The following is a 17,574-nucleotide window of genomic DNA, read 5'->3' as shown; positions in this document are numbered from 1 at the left end:
CTTACTCAGGCAACCTATATTCTGCCAAGGTCCTTATGTTTGATAATCCTAGACATTAAGGGGGTGAAAGGGATAAGCAGGGTGTTTTAGGTGAAACCAAGCAAGCTTATATTCTGAAATTGTGTTTGGACACATCTATTTGGATAGATAGCGTGGGTACTCAGAAATGGGGGAAAGCCCCAGTATATCTGTTGTCATTCAGCACAGTTAATTTGAATGTCCCAAACTAACATGGGATTTTTGTTGTTGTTTATTCTCGTTTGCTTTTACCATCTTATTCTGCCCCCAGGCTGACAAAATAAGGGGCAAGTATTTTAAAAATCTGTTGATTTTTCATGGCAATTTCAATTGATATAACTTATCTGAGCCTTAGCTTGGTCAAGTTTCTGGATGATAGCTCTTAAAATAGGTTTAAATACACTGGAAAAATGCAGCCACCTTTTAGAGAATTTTTCTTGCACGCATGAGTTTAGCATACTTTACACTGGTAAATTTTAAACCTATTTAACCAAGGCCGGTAGATAGGAAGTATCTGCCTTTCAGGTTCGGCCTGTTTTTGTGCATTGGGACTCCTGAAACATTTTGTAGCTGAAGCCAAGTGGTAAGTTCTGCCCCATGCAATGTGTTTGGAAGCCGAGTGCTCTGGCCTGGGGCCAGGAGGTAGTACTTGGGTCAGGGGTAGTCTCTGCTGCATTTCTCTTGGTGGCTGCAGAAGAACAGCCTCTGCTCCATGGTGTCGCCTACCTTGGGTGTAGGAAGTCCAGTTAACAGATGGCACAGCAAATGGGGAGTTGTTTTGCCTAGCCCCTTCCTGAAGTACTGGCTGGTTGACCATGGGAGCCCTATGTTGCAATGCAGGGCTTAGGTGAGCTCATTTATATCTCCTTACATCAGGAAGAATGGTAGGTTCGTCCTTGAGGTACTTCAGGCACAAAAATTGGTTGGTCTTAGGCACACATTGTATATTTGTTTACACTTACACTGGTACTGTTCTGTTGGCATTAGTGGTGTTGGCAGTAGATTAACTGTAAGCTGTGCCTCAGGGCAGCTACACACAGCATCAGCTGTTCTGGAGAAAAGTTTTTATTGCATAATAATATAAGAAATATATTGCATAAGAAATTTTGAATACCACAAAGCTGAAGCAGAAAAGAGCATATCGGACAATCCTCTCAATTATTCTCTGCAGCTTGAAGAAATAGGTTCGTTCAGCTTAGTGAAGTATGGAGTTACATGTTCGGAGCTTAGAGTTCTCAATTAAAGAAACAGAGTTTTTGTGAAAACTTGTGAATTGAATGCCAGGCAAAAATTCTCAACTTTAGTACAATTTTCTGTACATAATCTGTGGATGTGTAGTATGAAATTGGCCAGCTCAGCTGCTTGGGACTTTGGTGGCACTTGGATTAGTCATAGAGAGAAGTCAGTCTTTGGACGCTACATTTCAGCAGCTGGTTTATTTTGTATGTAAGACATTGCTATGTTTTGCGTGATGAAGAGCCCACCAGTGGAATGCTGTTACATCATTAAATAAAACTTCAATTAATATCAACTTCTAGAATGACACTTGAATTAAATATTAACATTTTCTATGCTTTGAGTAAGTAAACGGAGGACTGCGTGTTTTAATCTCCCTTCTCTGCAAGGACGGATAAAAGGGGAACCTGTATCTTCAACAGCAAAACAGAAAAATGAAAAGCTTGTCTACTTGGTTGTCTCTGTTGGTTTGGCAAGGTCAGAAAGATCTGGTTTTGGTTCCTGTTATTTATTTATTTATTTCTAATTATTTTATTTTTAAATCTAAGAATGTTAGGGATGACTGCTTCTGTCCTTTCATTTTGCTGGAGGTGCTGTGTACTGTATGGTGTGGAAGAGGTTAAACTTGGTACAGACTCACAGGAGAGTCAGGAGTGTTGCAACTTTTCACAAACTCATAGTTGTTTTTTTCTTTCTTTCAACATGTTCAAAATTACTACAATAACTATAGTGCCTCTTCACAGTTTGAGTTTCACTGTGGGGTTAAAATCCTATTAAGCCTGCTGTGGTCTGTTACTTAAGTCTTTACCTGTGTAGAGCAAATTGTGGGATCAAAGGCTATTGCTGGGGTAGGCAAGCTCTGCCGTTCAAAAATAAATAGCTAATATGCGATCGGGGTGGTGGCAGAAATAGTTAATTATAGATTGTAAAAGCAAAGGGTATGACTAGGAGGGCAAATCTTTTTTTGTGCTTCTCTCATGGGCATGTTTAAAATACTTCAGACCTTTTCTGCTACTCTTTCTTCATCAAAATGCTAGTCTCTGGTCATGAAGTGAACATTCGTTGAAGTGCTTTCTGTCTGTACAGAAAAGCAATGATGCAGTTACACAAGTGCTGAGGACTTCAGTTCTCAGCCATTGCTTTGGACTTTTAGTTCTGCACCACAGAGTTGTCTTGTTCTTGTACTCTCTTGTTTCCAGGCTCTGTGTTACGCTGTAGGATTATTTGTGGGTGTCAGACACCCATTTTCATGTCTTACTGACCATAAAATGAGAATGTTACTAGTTCTTTACCTGAAAAGATGTATAATCCAGTTTCCTTGCTCTAACGTACATCACTTATATCCTATAATAATGGGGGAGTGGACAGAATGCAGTTAGTACAGGTAATTGCAAGTGGATTGAAACAGCATATGCAGAGATGTACTCCCTCTGCACTGAGGTGGTAGATGATAGAGGGGGCTATAAGGTGAATTTTACGTAGTTAAGCACGCTTTAATTTCAAATTGAAAACTGACAGTTATACAAGTAATACAATTTTTATTGTAAAATTATTGTTCCATCTATGGGATAAATGTAAATGAGTTTTTTTGCTTAAGCTGTTTTTTTTGGTGGTAATACATTTAGCAAAGTGAAGTGAAATGGTCTAACTTCTGAAATGAAACCTTAGCATTGCATATTTTTAACATCTCATTTATTTCATGAAGGCACATTTGGAAGAATTTTGTATTGTTTGTAGAAGTACTTAAAAATTTTAAACTTCCTAAAATTTTTTTTCTTTTCAGTCGTTATTTAACCTACTGGAGTTTCGAAGATTAGTTTTGAATTTCAGTCCTCCTGCAAATGCTCAAGACTTGCCCCGAAACCAAAAGGTAAAATTAGAAATTAACCTCCTGGTGGCTGATAGGGGCATTTCTCCCTTGCACTGTTCTCTACCTCAAATTAGCATGGATTTTATAGGTGCTAATTAACATTTCTCTGAGCTTCCCATTATGGATCTTGCATACGTTATGTTGGCCTCACAGTATGGTATGGGGCAAGGTGTTGAGTGAGGCAGAGTTTGCTCAAAGTACTGCTGCTTAACCGGATTCAGTGGAAGGGCTTTGCTGGTGCAGCTGTAGCAGCACTGCTGCCAGTGCATGACCATTTCTAATGCAGACGTAGCTTGTGTTATCAACCATATTTTGTTCTAGTTCCCTTACACTGCGCAGCTACAGGCATGCTTTTTTGTTACCCATATGGTTTTGATCTGTATAGCTTTGCCAGCAGTATTGGTAGCATTGGCCTGGCAACTTCATTGTTTATTTTGAGGATGCTAATTACTTGTAACTCATGATCTGAGATTAAACTTTTGGTTATTAGCTTGTCTTTTTTGGCCTTTTCATGAGGTGGTTGTAAGTATAAATTTATCCATGTTTATCTAGTGCTTATATGGGATTGGGAAGGGGGTGCCTTGGCTCAGATTTCTTGTGACCGCAGACTAATGAGAGGAGACGGTCATGGGCTGAGGGACAAAACAAACCAGTTTTTCTTTTTTCATGTGTGCCCTTTGAGGGCGTACATGAAGAATACATGGGGACACTTTGATTTCTATGGCACTATGGTTTCTGTGTTGTGAAATAGAAAGGAATAAATTGGAAGAGGAAGTGTCTGTTTAAAGCATGAAGGCATTAGATCACCTGACCTTTAGCAAGGGCTTACAGAACAGTGAATTTTTGCAGATCCAGAAATTAGATTATTGCCTTTTGCTTCTTTTTTTTTCGGGTTTTAAAAAGGGAGTGTGTTGTTGGCTTGTTCTTAGTTGTTTGGCATTTCAGGCTTGACTGGAATGTTCACTAGCAACAGAGAGCAATTAACAAAAGCAAAAGAAAATGGGCATAGAGTAGGCAGTGTCTCTTTGTTAACGGTATGTACCGTAAAAGGGAAGTTGAATGTTCAGTCAGAACTGTATAAGTCTCTCCTGCTGCCCCATCTCCCAAAGACTTGTACTGAAATTTTTTATTTATAAATTTTTCTGTTGACTTTCTGCCTGGTATTTCATTATTCATCATATAATTTGTTTTAGTAATATCCTCCAGTACTCAAAGTTCTTTACATTCATTTTTTCAGGGTGTAAAAAGCAGTTGGCATCCAAAAGGTAATACGAAATAGATAATAACAAGCTGTTGTCTTTGAAAAACATCTTGTCCAAGCATTGATACTGCCATCCTTTAGCAGTTCCACAGTGCTATTTCTTAGACATTCTGACCATAACAGACAATATTAAGGCTATGTGAAATGGTGTGACACCAGGCAAGTGTATGCATTTGTGCAAAAAATTTTGTGTTCTGCAAGCCTGCTAGTAAAATTTTCTGGCAGTAATTTCTATTCACTTAAATTCCACAATGAAATAACCTTGTTTGATGTACTCCTCTGTCTTACCTACAGCTTTAAAAGGATTGTATTAATGTTGAAATATGTTTTGAGGAGAATTTAGGAAAAGAACTTAAGCAAATAGAAATAAGCTTTCATACCCCCAAATAGGGTGATTTTATTTCTTTATAAGGTGAAGTCAAGTAGAGGCAAATTAGTGTAGAGTTCTAGCATAAGCTATTGGTTGACAAAAAAAAGGCCATGGAAATTACTGTGCTTACTTGCTTGACTTGGTTTTGTTTTGGTTACTTTTAATCTAGTATTAAGAACTATATGTGACTATCATTCCCTAGGATCACATTTCCTTGCTAAAAAAAGATCAAGTTTTAATAATCCCAGATTTTCAAGACCTTGGTTTACATCCTGCTTTTTTTCCAGTTGGTGGAAAGTAGAGCTTAATGGTAGGATCATGACAATATCTTGATTTAGAATTAAAACATGTGGTTGTACTTCAGGGAATTTTACATAGCAAAGTGTTTTTTTTCTTTCCTATTAAAATATTAAATCCAAATGCTATTAACAATTCAGCAGCTAAACATTTTAATTCAGAAGTCATTGGTATAATTTTTTACTTCGAAAAACCCCAAACCAAACAACAACCCCACCCTATTTGCCTCAGCTAATTGGAATTTGTTTTTCTGGATTTTTAAAATTGCTCATACATCTGATCTGGTTTTATACTTTTTCATTTAAAATTGATTTTTCTTACATGGTATGATCCTTGGCTTCCTTCTGTAGAACAGATATGGGTCTCTGAGATTACTACAGCTTCTTTGCTCTCCCAGTTCTCTTACTGTCATATCAAACAGATCTTTTTTGTTGTATGTACTGAGGCCAGCTAAATATTTAGCCTCAATGATATCTTCAGGAAATGTGCTATTATCAGAGGAGGTGCATACTATGTTAGAGTTTAGCACATTTTTCCCCGTTTCAACATCATCATTATGCCAGTGTCCTGGCATACTGATTGGCAATAATGAATGTTTGCTATGTATTCAACGTGTAGATTGTTTAGAGGCATTTCTAATCATAAATTGTTCCAACATAAGAAATTATTAAAAAAAAATATTTATGCAGGTAGGCTAGGTAATAAAATAGAGAAAGTTTTCGATTATGAACTTTCCATACATTTTTTATTTCAAAACTGATTTTATTTTTTTTGTATTTTGTAGGTGTTGATGCACCTACAGTATGCTATGAAATTGAGAGCTGTGTGCTGTATTGTGACCACCTTATTAGTTCTTAATATGCAAGTCCTTTGTGCAATTGTATATACCTTGTCTTGGGGACGGGCTCACACCCTTCTCGAAGATTTTAGGCTTTGTTCCATGAGAATTGCTGCTTGTTGTGGTAATGCTCACATAATCTGGGCAAGGATCATGCCTAATGCATTAAATAGTGCTTTCTCAAAAAAAAAAACAAAACAACAAACCAGCAAGGATTTTTCTGGTTTTAGGGAACTTTTATAGGCTTTACAGAGATATTTGTTCTGAGTAATCCTATTGACATCTGTAACTAGTTGTTCAACATAAAGATACAAAATGCTTAAAATTCAGCCAAATTAGTAGTGTAAATTTGGATAAGTAATGCAACACTACTCACTGCCTACCTACTTCAGATTTATGAAAAGGAAGGTGAGGTGTAGAGTACTCTGTGGTCAATCCTCTATATTATGCATATGAATCATCACTGGTATTCAGTCATCTTGATAAAATATGTCTATCTAAAACTTGAAAATCTATTGATCTTTTTAATAGATCACTTTATGAAAATGCTAAGAAAAAAATCACTTTCATAATTTGTTTCCCTGTTTTGTTGTTAAAAAGTGCTTTAAATATGTAAATAGAAGACTGATTTTATTCTCATGATGATTTAAAGCTGAATTAGGTTCATTTGATGAAGTCTTCAGCCTTTTCTGTGAGCATGGTTCATAATTGGCTGATGTTTTGCAAGGTGGACCAGATGAACAAGTAAAACCTGGGAGTTTACGTGACTAGAAGTATTTTTTTAGATATTATGCAGAACATATTCCAATTCATCACACACAGGTTTTCAAGCTAAAATAAACCAGACTTTATGCACGAAAAGCCTTATGCATACTGGATTGACATAGGAGTGACTAAACGAGTCTGCTGTTTGAGCATGTGAAATATTTTGTCACGAAGTAATTCTGGTTTGACCAGCATCTGACTTCTGTGCTGCCTTTGAGTGATATTTACATTCAAAGTATCTGTATTTAGAACTACTGTTCTGAATACAAGTCAATATTACATGGGTTTTAATTTCACAAGTATTTTTCAGCTATCTACTTAGGAGTATGAGTGATATCTGATCGCCATAGCATTTGTAACCCGTGGTTTAATCAATGGAATGATGGATTTGCGTTTCAGTTTACTTACTTTTCATTATACAGGCAGAAAATACTTCTTCTGCTTCATTCCTGGAAACCAGAAGAACTCCATCTTGGCCATGAATTATACTTAAAAAGTTAGGTAGAAAGGAGAGCACGCCATCTCTCTTACTTCTGTCAAGAGAAATAGTAATGATTTGTGTACACATTATAGATTTAGTCTTCAATATAAAATAAAAGGTAATAGGCAGTGTGTAGGTTTACAAGAAATTCTCCTAGAGGTATAGGAGTACTAATATATAGGAATACTGATTTCAGTAAAATGAATGCCTATTGTTGCAGTGTATTACTTAAGGTGTTGTGAGTCTCAGGAGCAGCAGTTCTGTCTTAAATTCAACTCGTCTTGTCCATTTGTCCCTATTTCAACTCAAACAGCCACATCTAGATGTGATTTCAGGGAGCTTTCAGTTCTGAAATGTAATTTTTTTTCTCAGAGAACTACATTATTTTACAAAACTGACAAGTAAAAGGCATGCAACACTACCTTGGTAGTACTACAAGTAAGCTTATGTATTATCACGGTGATTAGCTGGATATACCCTTAGTTCACTAGGTAACAATTCTGTAAAGTAGATTTCTGTTACCACTTTGTTAAATATATTTAATTCTTCTTCAGATACAGGAACATAGGAATCTGCCTTTTATGCGTGAGTTAAGGTACCTGTTTGCACTTCTAGTTGGTTCAAAGAGAAAATACGTTGACCCATCAAGAGCGGTTGAAATCCTTAAAGATGCTTTTAAATCGAATGATTCCCAACAGGTAATTTCTGTGGTTTTTTTCATTCAAGTTTATGCATGCTTTCATATGGTTATCTGGCAATAAGAAATACTTTAAATGCACAACAAAAATTCAAAATGTCCACAGAAAAGAAACTTCTAATTATCAGGTTTTGAGTTTTTTCTCTAGTATTACGTGATCTCTGGTCACTTTTATAAATAAAATCTGGTCAGCTTGCTTGTTTTATTCAGTATACTTTCTTGTTATTATTTTAGAAAGTAACCAATAGTTTCGCATTCTTGCTTTTGGGGTTTTGTTTCTAAGGCTGTGATTTTTCTTTTTTTTTCTTTTTTTTTTTTTAAAGGGCTTTATTCTTGTGCTCTAACAATGCTTCCAGAGCTGGTACAGTCCTATTTGTCCTGTAGATAACTAGTTTGGAGTATCCTAATACTTGTATTCAGAATTCTTGCCTAAATCATAATGGGTATATTTTAGTTTTCTGAGAAACACTTGGTTTCTGCATTTTTTTCCACATGAGGTTATGTGGTGAAGGTATTTAACGTCAACAGCATTGCTGAATTTAGTGCTCGATGAAAGTAATATTAGTCACCACTTGTTAGATACCAAAGGTTTTGAACAATGGGATTCATAGGATGCCTTTGGACTAGCATGGTATGAAAGCTGAGCCCCAGTAATAAAGATCACAGGACAGTGTAATGGCTGAGGAACACCAGAGCCTTAGTATGCATTAAGAGCCACCTATAAGAAAAAACATTCATAGCATAGTCTTGGATATAGTGTGATTTTGGAGCTGCTGTTAAGAGGAATAAAGCTATACTGATCTTGTAAGGTGACACTTTATCGTGTTCTGTTACCTATGTGAACACACTTTATATTTTTTCAACAGCAAGATGTTAGTGAATTTACACACAAATTACTAGATTGGCTAGAAGATGCCTTCCAAATTAAAGCTGAAGAAGAGAGGTAAGTTTTTGTTGTGCTTTTTTTTTTTAATTTAGTTCTGTATGTAGAATGTTTTAATGAGAAAAAGCAAACTGAGCAACCAGAAATCCACATCTTCTTATATGGCAGAAAAAGATCTAACACCATAGCTTTTTTTAGTTCAATATACCTTTCTTTTTCCATGAATTGTCCATTTTCATCATCTTGTTTCATGTTAGAAACCTTGCTGAGTGAAGTCCAGAGTCTAGAAGGATTAGACGTGTTTTGTACATAACCAATTACGCTTTCTTTTTGGGTTTTTGTTTCTTTCGATTTGAAAGCAACTTTTCTTTTCAATCCTGTAGTTTAAGTACTTCAAACCTTGCTCGTTTATCTTTTCAGAGGTAAATACTCATTGTTTGTATATCTGTACACTGTCTTTTTGAATATATCGTTTCTAGAGTGTTGCAGGAAATAATTTTTACACAGATTTTGTACACTTTAACGACTCAGGAGTTGAATCTGATTTACATAATTTTTCCTAGAATTAAGTGCTTCTGAAACTGACTGAAAATATGTGAATCATTATTATTATTATTAGAGGAAAGTGCAAAACTAAATGAGTATCTGAGTAAAATAGCATTTCCGTAATGAATTCAGAATATTCTGCTCATAGTTTTGTGAAAGTCAGAGCATTATGTTTGGTATCTTGCACTTACATGCTTTCTGTTTTCAGGGATGGCGAGAAATCAAAGAACCCAATGGTGGAGTTGTTTTATGGACGATTTCTAGCAGTAGGTGTACTTGAAGGTATGCATCTGAACTTCCTTGGACTTTTATGCTCATGTCTGCTTAGTGCTTGTCTAAGTTTGTAACATTTTAGCTACTTTTGCGGACATATACTTGGAGACTACACGTTCAGTTTGTGACCAAAGGTTTGTCACAGACTGTCATGAGAATATGAGACTGAAGTTAAACTGAGCTGCAATGGTCCAGAACATTTTTTTTTTTTCTTTTTCCAATAACTTTCAGGAGCTGAGCATATTTAAGAAAATGCTTGCAAGAAATTATCATCAGGGCACCTTTTGCTACTTACTAATGGTATGCGGAAGGCAAGTTATTGTGTTTTGTTGAGCTAGTCTCTCGCATTATTTCTGCTTCATTTAATGCAGTTTAACATTTCAGTTACTGCATTTTCTTCTGCAAAATTCCTGGTATGGGTAAGTCACCCTCTTAAAAGTACAGTGCATTGAAAACAAGTCAGTAGAAACCTGTGCAAGGGCAGTGTCAGAGTACTGAAGAGGAGACTGTACAAGCTTCCCTTTATCTTATCTGTATATAATTAGTAGATCTGCAGAATTGCAGTGCTCTGTGTTTCTGGGAGGACAGCAGTTGTGAAAATATTCTAATGTTGGTGATTCTGTCCCCTATCCTGAGAGTGAATGACTCCTGAGATGCATTTGAATGAAGAAGCTATAGTTTTTAAAGTGAATTCCAGGTTGTTGCTCTACCTGGAACAGTGTATCTAATGATTTACTTTCAGACTTACACATTCTGCAAATTTCTTGCTACTAGCTAGCATTCCAGCTTGTTTGCATTCAGCTGCTTTCTTCCCTTATGTTCTCATCTTAACTGAGGAGATACGTAAAATCCAAACCAATGGAAGGAAACTAGCTGATGTGAGAAGACTTGTTACTGACTTTAGGATGAAATAAATTTAAGTTGTAGATTGGAAGCTTGTCACCCACATTTCTTCTCATGTTTGAACTTGCATCTTTATACGCTGTTACCAAATCATGATCTTGTTTTCAGGATGAAATCGCGAGTGTTCTCTTTTGTGCTTTATTTTTGCAAAAAGTACTTATACAAAGGGCTGTTTCATACCAGCAATTCCACTGACTTTGCTGATTCAATGTAGAGTTGTATTACTGAGCTGGTATTTGCAGGAGCAGGACTTTGATTTATATGTGTAAAATTTCCCATACATTTGTGGTGCCAAGTCATCTTGAGTTTTGCTAATTACCAAGAGATGCAAAAACAATATTAAAAAAAATGGGCTGAAGAGGAAAATACAGTAATTTTCGATATGAGATTCAAGTGACTTTCTCTAGTAACTTGTTTTCATACATACAATTGAATTGCTCAATAACAAAATGTGGGTACTGTTCAGTAGACTAGGCAAGATGACCTAGGATTGTTAGGCTTTTTGTAAAGGCAAAGTTTTGTTCCTAAAACCTCAACTGTTTTAATTTCTTATGTGAAGGTAAAAAGTTTGAAAACACAGAGATGTTTGGCCAGTATCCACTCCAGGTTAATGGCTTTAAAGATCTGCATGAGTGCCTAGAAGCTGCAATGATTGAAGGGGAAATTGAATCTCTCCATTCAGAAAACTCTGCAAAGTCTGGTCAGGAGGTGAGTTAAGTTCTCCTGTGGGCTTCTCTTGGGGGCTGCTGTAGTGCTCTTTAATTTTCACTGGGATTCGTGGCTGTTTGTGTGACCTGCTGCTGTGTTAGGTTCTGATGCCTGACAGAACTGGGTTGTTAATCTGAGGGGTTTGTATCTCTCCGAGTATCCAGAGTATCATCTTTTTTTAATTTTTCATAAGACACAAAGTTCATGCTTATTAAAAGCTGGCACAATCAAGTGCTTACAGAGGTAATTTGGAGCAGGCCGGTTCCCACCTGTTGCTGATATTTGATCACCAGAGAGGTCATGGGTGTAATGTCCTGTGGTAGCTGACTACTGCTGACTGACTTGCTGACCTGTGCCATGCAGTAAAGAGCAACCATGAGCTGTGCATTTGACCGTTGCTTTGTTGTTATTCCTCTTTGCCTGTCTTGTAACTCCTCAGCACCCTAGCCTTCTTCCCCTTTTTCTGATGTTTCCCACCATCCTTCCCTTTGCCCCCTACCCTCCTTGCAGCAGTGGGCAGGTAATTCATGTTCTGTGGGCTGCTCTTTTTCCTCAGAGAGCTCTTGCTAGAGTAGGAGGCTGCCAGATGTCAGAGCATGCTGAAAGCATGTGTGGATGGATTCAGATGGAACCCCATTAAGAAGTGGGATGTGTAGTGTGTGGTGTTGGGGTGAGATGATAAACAAGACAAGTCACAGATTACGGAAAAGAGGTAGTTGGATCATTGGTGACTGTAGAATGAAAAGGGAGGGTATGCTCTGAAATGTCTCTTCTTATTGCTGACATGTATGTATATGCCCAGCATTTTTCTCTGGCAGAGCTCTCTCTAACAACATGTACATTATTGATGTGGAAATACGGAAATTCCCATTGCCTGTGGAGGCTAAGCTGCTTTTTCTTTTGGAAGTTGTTCATGTTTCATCACAGTTATTCTAAAGATGTGAAATCTTAGGAGATTTCTTTTACTTAAGTAAAAAGTTCAGGTATAGTTTCTTCCTTGATGTCAGTCTTTTGCAGTGATGAAATTTTGCTTTCTTTAATCATATCAACGTACACAAAGGGTTTCATTACTAAGCATAGTGACATACCCTGAAATCATCCTCCAGTCTAAATTGCTATTTCCAATTTTGTGTTATCGACAGAAGTTTTATAGTATCCCTTTTGCAGTTCCTTTTTCTGGTCAGGTATTGCTGATCGAATATTGATCAACCAAAGGGGATGTTAACAAGCATTTTCAAATGTTTTTACACATCTTACTGGATGTGTTCTTCTTTTGCATGATGTTTCCATTTTATTTTATGTTTTGGTTTTTGTTTTTTTTTTTTTTAATTTCAGCACTTGTAGAAACGTCTTATTACAGTGAGCATGTTTCCTGAAATATAACTGAAAGGAAAAAAAAATCTCTTAAATATCTTGGTACAATACAAAGCTCAGTTGCTTTATGCAAGTTGAAATCTTGTATGTACTTAATACAGGAGTACAATTGTTCATCTTATGGAGTGAAGAATATCTTGCAGTTAAAACCTATGTGCAGTCATGCATAAAATGTCAGTTCAGTTATAAATGCTTGACTAGACATGTCAGACTATTTTTATTGCTTTGTTCTGATTTTGAGGGTTTTTTTTTCACCTGTAATTTCAGTGTCTAGAGTGTTAAGATTTGTGTTTTGTGAAACTGTCAGGGTTTTAATCAGCTTGGCTTCTTAGCATGTAGAAATGGAGGTAAAATAGTCGTATGACAGATTGACAACATTGGCAAAACAAGAAAGGTAATGTGTTAAGTCCAAATTTAGAAAAAACATTACTGCATTATTACCAGTGCCAAGTAAATTGATTACATTTCCCTGAACTGAAGTCATTTATTTATAGCGGTTGTTGCTGTTATTAGTTATGTTTAAACATAGTGCCTCAAAGGGGTTACAGGGCATTGGAAAGTTTGAAAGTACTGAAGGAAGGTGAATTTCTTCTAGTTTTATCAGCGTCTGACTCTGCTGAACAGAGACTTCAAGTGGCATTCATCTCAGATGGTAGATATCAAAGCTCATAGAAAATAATAATAACACGGTAGTTGCATGTATGAAAAGATCCTGAAAGTAACATTCTACTTTTCTTCTTCACCATTGCATCAAATGGGGTACTTAGCTTGTTTATTATCATTATTGTTGCTGCTATTATTATTATTATTATTATTATCATGATGCCTAAAAGCCCCAGCCATTGAGTTTGGTGTCAGCAAGCAAGCTAACGTACAAATGAACAAACAACAACAAAAAAAAAAGAGACATTCTCTGTCCCAAGGAACTTGAATCCAAATTCAAGAAAAGATGAAGATTGATTGCATGTACTTGGAGTTAGAAGATAGGGAAAATGAGAGAGTGTTTGTCAGCATCATGGTCGATAAACTTCAGGGCATCAGCAGCTTAGTCATCATTAAGGAGTTTGGGGGCCTTGCAATAAAAGAGTTTAAGGTGGAGGAGTTGTGGTGTGGCTTTGCTGACTTTAGCATTGAAATCTATTGCTGCATGAAGTTGCTGCAAGAGAAATGTTATGATCTCCTTTAAAACTGAAAAGGTGATTAGTGGAGGCTGATACAGGCAAAAAAAAGGAAGGCAGCTTACTTTGCTTGTAAGCAGGTGAGGGGAGTGATGCTGAAGACAACAAACAAGGAAAATTCAACAACATCCTGGAAATCTGTTAGTGTGAAAAGGCTCTCTGCACTAAGGCCAGGCAAGAGGAGAAGAGAGGAAACATTGCACTGATATGTGGAGTGATGAGAACCTAGACCTGAATTTTAGCCATGTGCACAGAAGGAAAAGGCTCTATTGCATGAAAAGACTATTCGAGACCTTTGGCTGGATAGGAGAACTCGAAGCAAGCCCCAGGTCAAATGCCACGTGTGGGCTGTGGACATTGGTGTTGGAAGTATGTGGCAACAGTGTCTGCGGCAATCAGGGAAGCCTGAGTGGATGTTTAGTGTCCCCGTTTCAGCTGGTGTAGAGTTGATTTTCTTCCTAGTAGCTGGTACAGTGCTGTGTTTTGGCTTTAGTCTGAGAATAATGCTGATTGATAACACACTGATGTTTCAACTTAGTTGTTACTAAGATTGAATTCATCTTGTACCTGAAGAAGCCAAGTGTGTAAGGAAAGAAAGAAGGACTAAAGTTAGACCTCTACTGAATACTCAAAGAAAATTGGGATAAGGTGATGATAACATGGGTTCGTCCATGGACGGATTAACAGTGGTTAGTGACATGAGCAGAAACTTCAGAAGAGGTTGTTAGTATGGAGGAGATTTAAAGAAAAATATGACTTCTACAGCGCCAGGAGAGCTGGTCTCACGCAGCCCGGAGTACTCACTGGTCCTGCTTCAGGGTTCACTGGAAACTCCAATACTGGGTGAATGAAAGGGTCAGAAACTTGAGCCTGAGGGAACTAGCGGGAAGAGCGCTTGATACAATGTAAACAACCCTTTCAGTGGCATGGGAGAGTTAAAAGAGGACAGGGCAGTTGGCAAGGCAGGTGGGTTCAAGTGTAGGCCGCTTTTAGTCTGAACAAGACAAATGTGAAAGGAAGAAGCCTTTGTGCCTGCTCTGCTTTAGCACAGATAGTGATAGATGAGTTGGAAAACTCTGCAGCATGGATGACAAATGGTCTCTGTTTACAGTGAAGGGGAAAGATGGGAACTTCGTAAAGCTTATGCTGATCTGCCCTCTAAAATCGGTTTCTGTTATACGTGTGTCAGTCTGCAGGTATTGTACCATTATTACTAATGTTCTCCTATTGGAAGGCATTCATTGTGGGGTGTTCTGTTTTTTCTTTTGTTCAGCACTGGTTCACTGAGCTTCCTCCTGTCTTAACTTTTGAGCTCTCAAGATTTGAGTTTAATCAGGCTTTGGGGAGACCAGAGAAGATACACAACAAATTAGAATTTCCTCCAATTTTGTATCTGGACAGGTACAGTATAATATTATCAACAGAGTCCTTGTATGAATATAAATTACATCTCATGAGTTTGGTAAAGTTGCTGGTGCATCTTATCTGTGCTTAAATCACAGTAAATTTATTTTTTAGCTAGACAAGTTAAAATTTCCATGGGTTTCATCTGTTTCAGAAAATACACGTAGATAACAATTTAAGACATACTACTAAATTGTGCCAAAACATTCTTGCACTTCAGTCTTTAATTTATTGCTAGATAGCGGTGTACTAAGGAAAAATACTTTGAATAATCACACTGTTTATGAGTCCAATTGGGAAGGAGGGTGAGAAGTCAGCTATTCCATCATGGTGTACTACATAGACTGCATGGTTTGAAGAGATTCTCAGCGTCAGTGCATGCAGTTTATGTGTTGAGGTGAGATACCATGATGCCTTTCAGTTAGATGCTGAGTATTTATTTGTGAGTCTAATTAATGAAACAGGAGTATTGCTATGTGATTGCCTCCTAAACTGTCTAGTTTAGAAGCTTTCTGATTACATGTTTGTCATCTATAGTATGAACTTTTGATACTGGGGGGTAAAAGCATCTTCAGAAAATTGTGGGAGGGAAGATTTTAGCATTTTCTTCTCAGTTCTGCTTTACTGCTTAGTGTATTGTAGGTTCTAGAGAGTGTGAGGTTTTTATTAGCCCTGTGGTATGGCTGATGTGTACAGACCTGAGTTTCAGTGATTGGATACTATGGGCTGACACCTCTTTCTGAATTTCATGTTTTACAGGTATATGCACAAAAACAGAGAAATAACAAGAATTAAACGGGATGAAATCAAGAGACTCAAAGAATACCTCACAGTTTTACAACAGAGATTAGAACGGTACTATAGATAACTGTAAATACAAATAATATTATGGGCTACATAGAATTAGTAGAATTAGTCCTTGCAGCTGTATACTTTGTATGTAGGCTTTTGCTCTAGATTTCCTTTCTGCATCTCTTCTTTTACTGTTTTCTTTGGAAACTGTTTATAAGGACAGTAATTCTGGTGCATGAAACATGTTCGGAAAGGGTTTCTTTATTTAATTGCAGTCAACCAGAAAAAAAAAAAAATTTTTTTTTTAATGTATTGTTCGTATACGTGAGTCACGGCATTAATATGTTTTGTGGTTAACAGATATTTAAGCTATGGTTCTGGTCCTAAACGATTCCCCTTGGTAGATGTCCTGCAGTACGCCTTGGAGTTTGCCTCCAGCAAACCAGTGTGCACGTCTCCGGTTGATGACTTGGGTGCTAGTGCCCCTGCCAGCAGCACACTGCCAGCCCAGACCCCACCCAGGTAAGAGCTGCCTCCTCCTGCTCTCCCAAGGCAAGAGGCCAATCATCCTCTTGGTGCCAACCCGGCCACTGAGAGACAGGGAAGGAAGCTTACCTGCCATGTTCACCAGTTTAATACAGCTAGGCGTGTTCTAAGGTGTAAAGTTTCTGCTCTCTTCCTAGAAGTATTTTTCAGCACAACAGATGACTTAAATAAAACAAAATGTTAATAATCCGGGTTTGTCTCATGTGCTTATAAAAATGTCTTCAGGTGGAGAATTATTATTTTCAAATAAGGCACAATTCCACCTAAAATTCCAGATAGACATAGTATCTGGTGAAGTCACTGCTTCCTAATTGCATTGTTGAATAATATTAATTTAGTCAGTGTGTATGTGCTGCAGAGCTTCAGGGTTTCTGTTGATTTAGCCTCAGAGTTAAGCTCCTTTTCTGCTTTGCAGCTCACACTTCTCACAGAGTTTGTCAGGAACCTAACAGTCTGACTTTTTCAACACAGAGTAGCCAAAGCATGAGGTAGATAAAGCTCCAATAGTGTCATTTTTCCCATTATTGAAGCTAGTAACTGTGACCCACAGTTAGGAGTATAACTTAGGGTCAGACTTGGTTAGGTGGACACTGGCAGTTTATAACACAGCTTTTTATATTGGATTGGGAAAGTAGAGTTCTAGATTCTGATCCAGTCAAGATGGTTAACTTCGTAGTTCAGACAAGCGAAGTAAATGAATCTAAAAGCCTTTGAAAGGTTTCAAATGTCTTCCTGATATAATGTAGAAATCTTGACGATAAGAGAAGACAAACTGTTAAAAGCTACCATTATTTGCATGAAATACAGGATCAGAAGTGATATACTTTGTTCAAACTCCTATAAAGGAAGCTCTGTAAAAAATGTCTAGTATTAATACTTTTTTCAATCTGTAGAAACACAATAGCATGTTATATGAAGTGACGCTGTCAGCTCTTGATGTTCTCAGAACTTTTTAACCTACTGAAGAATCCAGGTTCCTCAGGCTGTATCATGATGATGTACACAAAGTAAAATGCTATAAAGGTCTTCAGGTTTTTGGTAGTGATTACATATGAGTGGTCTCACTGATGGGAAGAGAAAAATCTGTAACAGGTTGTCATTTTTGATATTCTGCTGCTCTTGTAGAATTTTCCT

The 17,574-nt window shown here is 37.2% G+C and overlaps 1 protein-coding gene across 3 annotated transcripts in view; it reads left to right on the top strand.

The window, feature by feature from the left end:
- Positions 1-17,574, top strand: part of USP25 (ubiquitin specific peptidase 25) — an 89,881-nt gene that overhangs the window by 48,203 nt on the left and 24,104 nt on the right. For all 3 annotated transcript variants that reach the window (XM_057412998.1, XM_057413000.1, XM_057412999.1), the window contains 8 exons: positions 3,038-3,124; positions 7,697-7,834; positions 8,700-8,776; positions 9,471-9,544; positions 10,998-11,146; positions 14,972-15,099; positions 15,862-15,957; positions 16,255-16,416. In XM_057412998.1, the coding sequence (XP_057268981.1) occupies positions 3,038-3,124; positions 7,697-7,834; positions 8,700-8,776; positions 9,471-9,544; positions 10,998-11,146; positions 14,972-15,099; positions 15,862-15,957; positions 16,255-16,416 (911 nt within the window). The remainder of the gene's footprint in view (positions 1-3,037; positions 3,125-7,696; positions 7,835-8,699; positions 8,777-9,470; positions 9,545-10,997; positions 11,147-14,971; positions 15,100-15,861; positions 15,958-16,254; positions 16,417-17,574) is intronic.

This window comes from Pezoporus wallicus, unplaced genomic scaffold (genome assembly GCF_028554395.1).
Source record: "Pezoporus wallicus isolate ANWC-B61680 ecotype Strahan unplaced genomic scaffold, APGP_CSIRO_Pwel_v1 contig_6484, whole genome shotgun sequence".
Classification (NCBI taxonomy): Eukaryota; Metazoa; Chordata; class Aves; order Psittaciformes; family Psittacidae; genus Pezoporus; species Pezoporus wallicus.
Note: the sequence above shows the minus strand (reverse complement) of the source record. Positions and strands in the feature narration are given on the sequence as shown.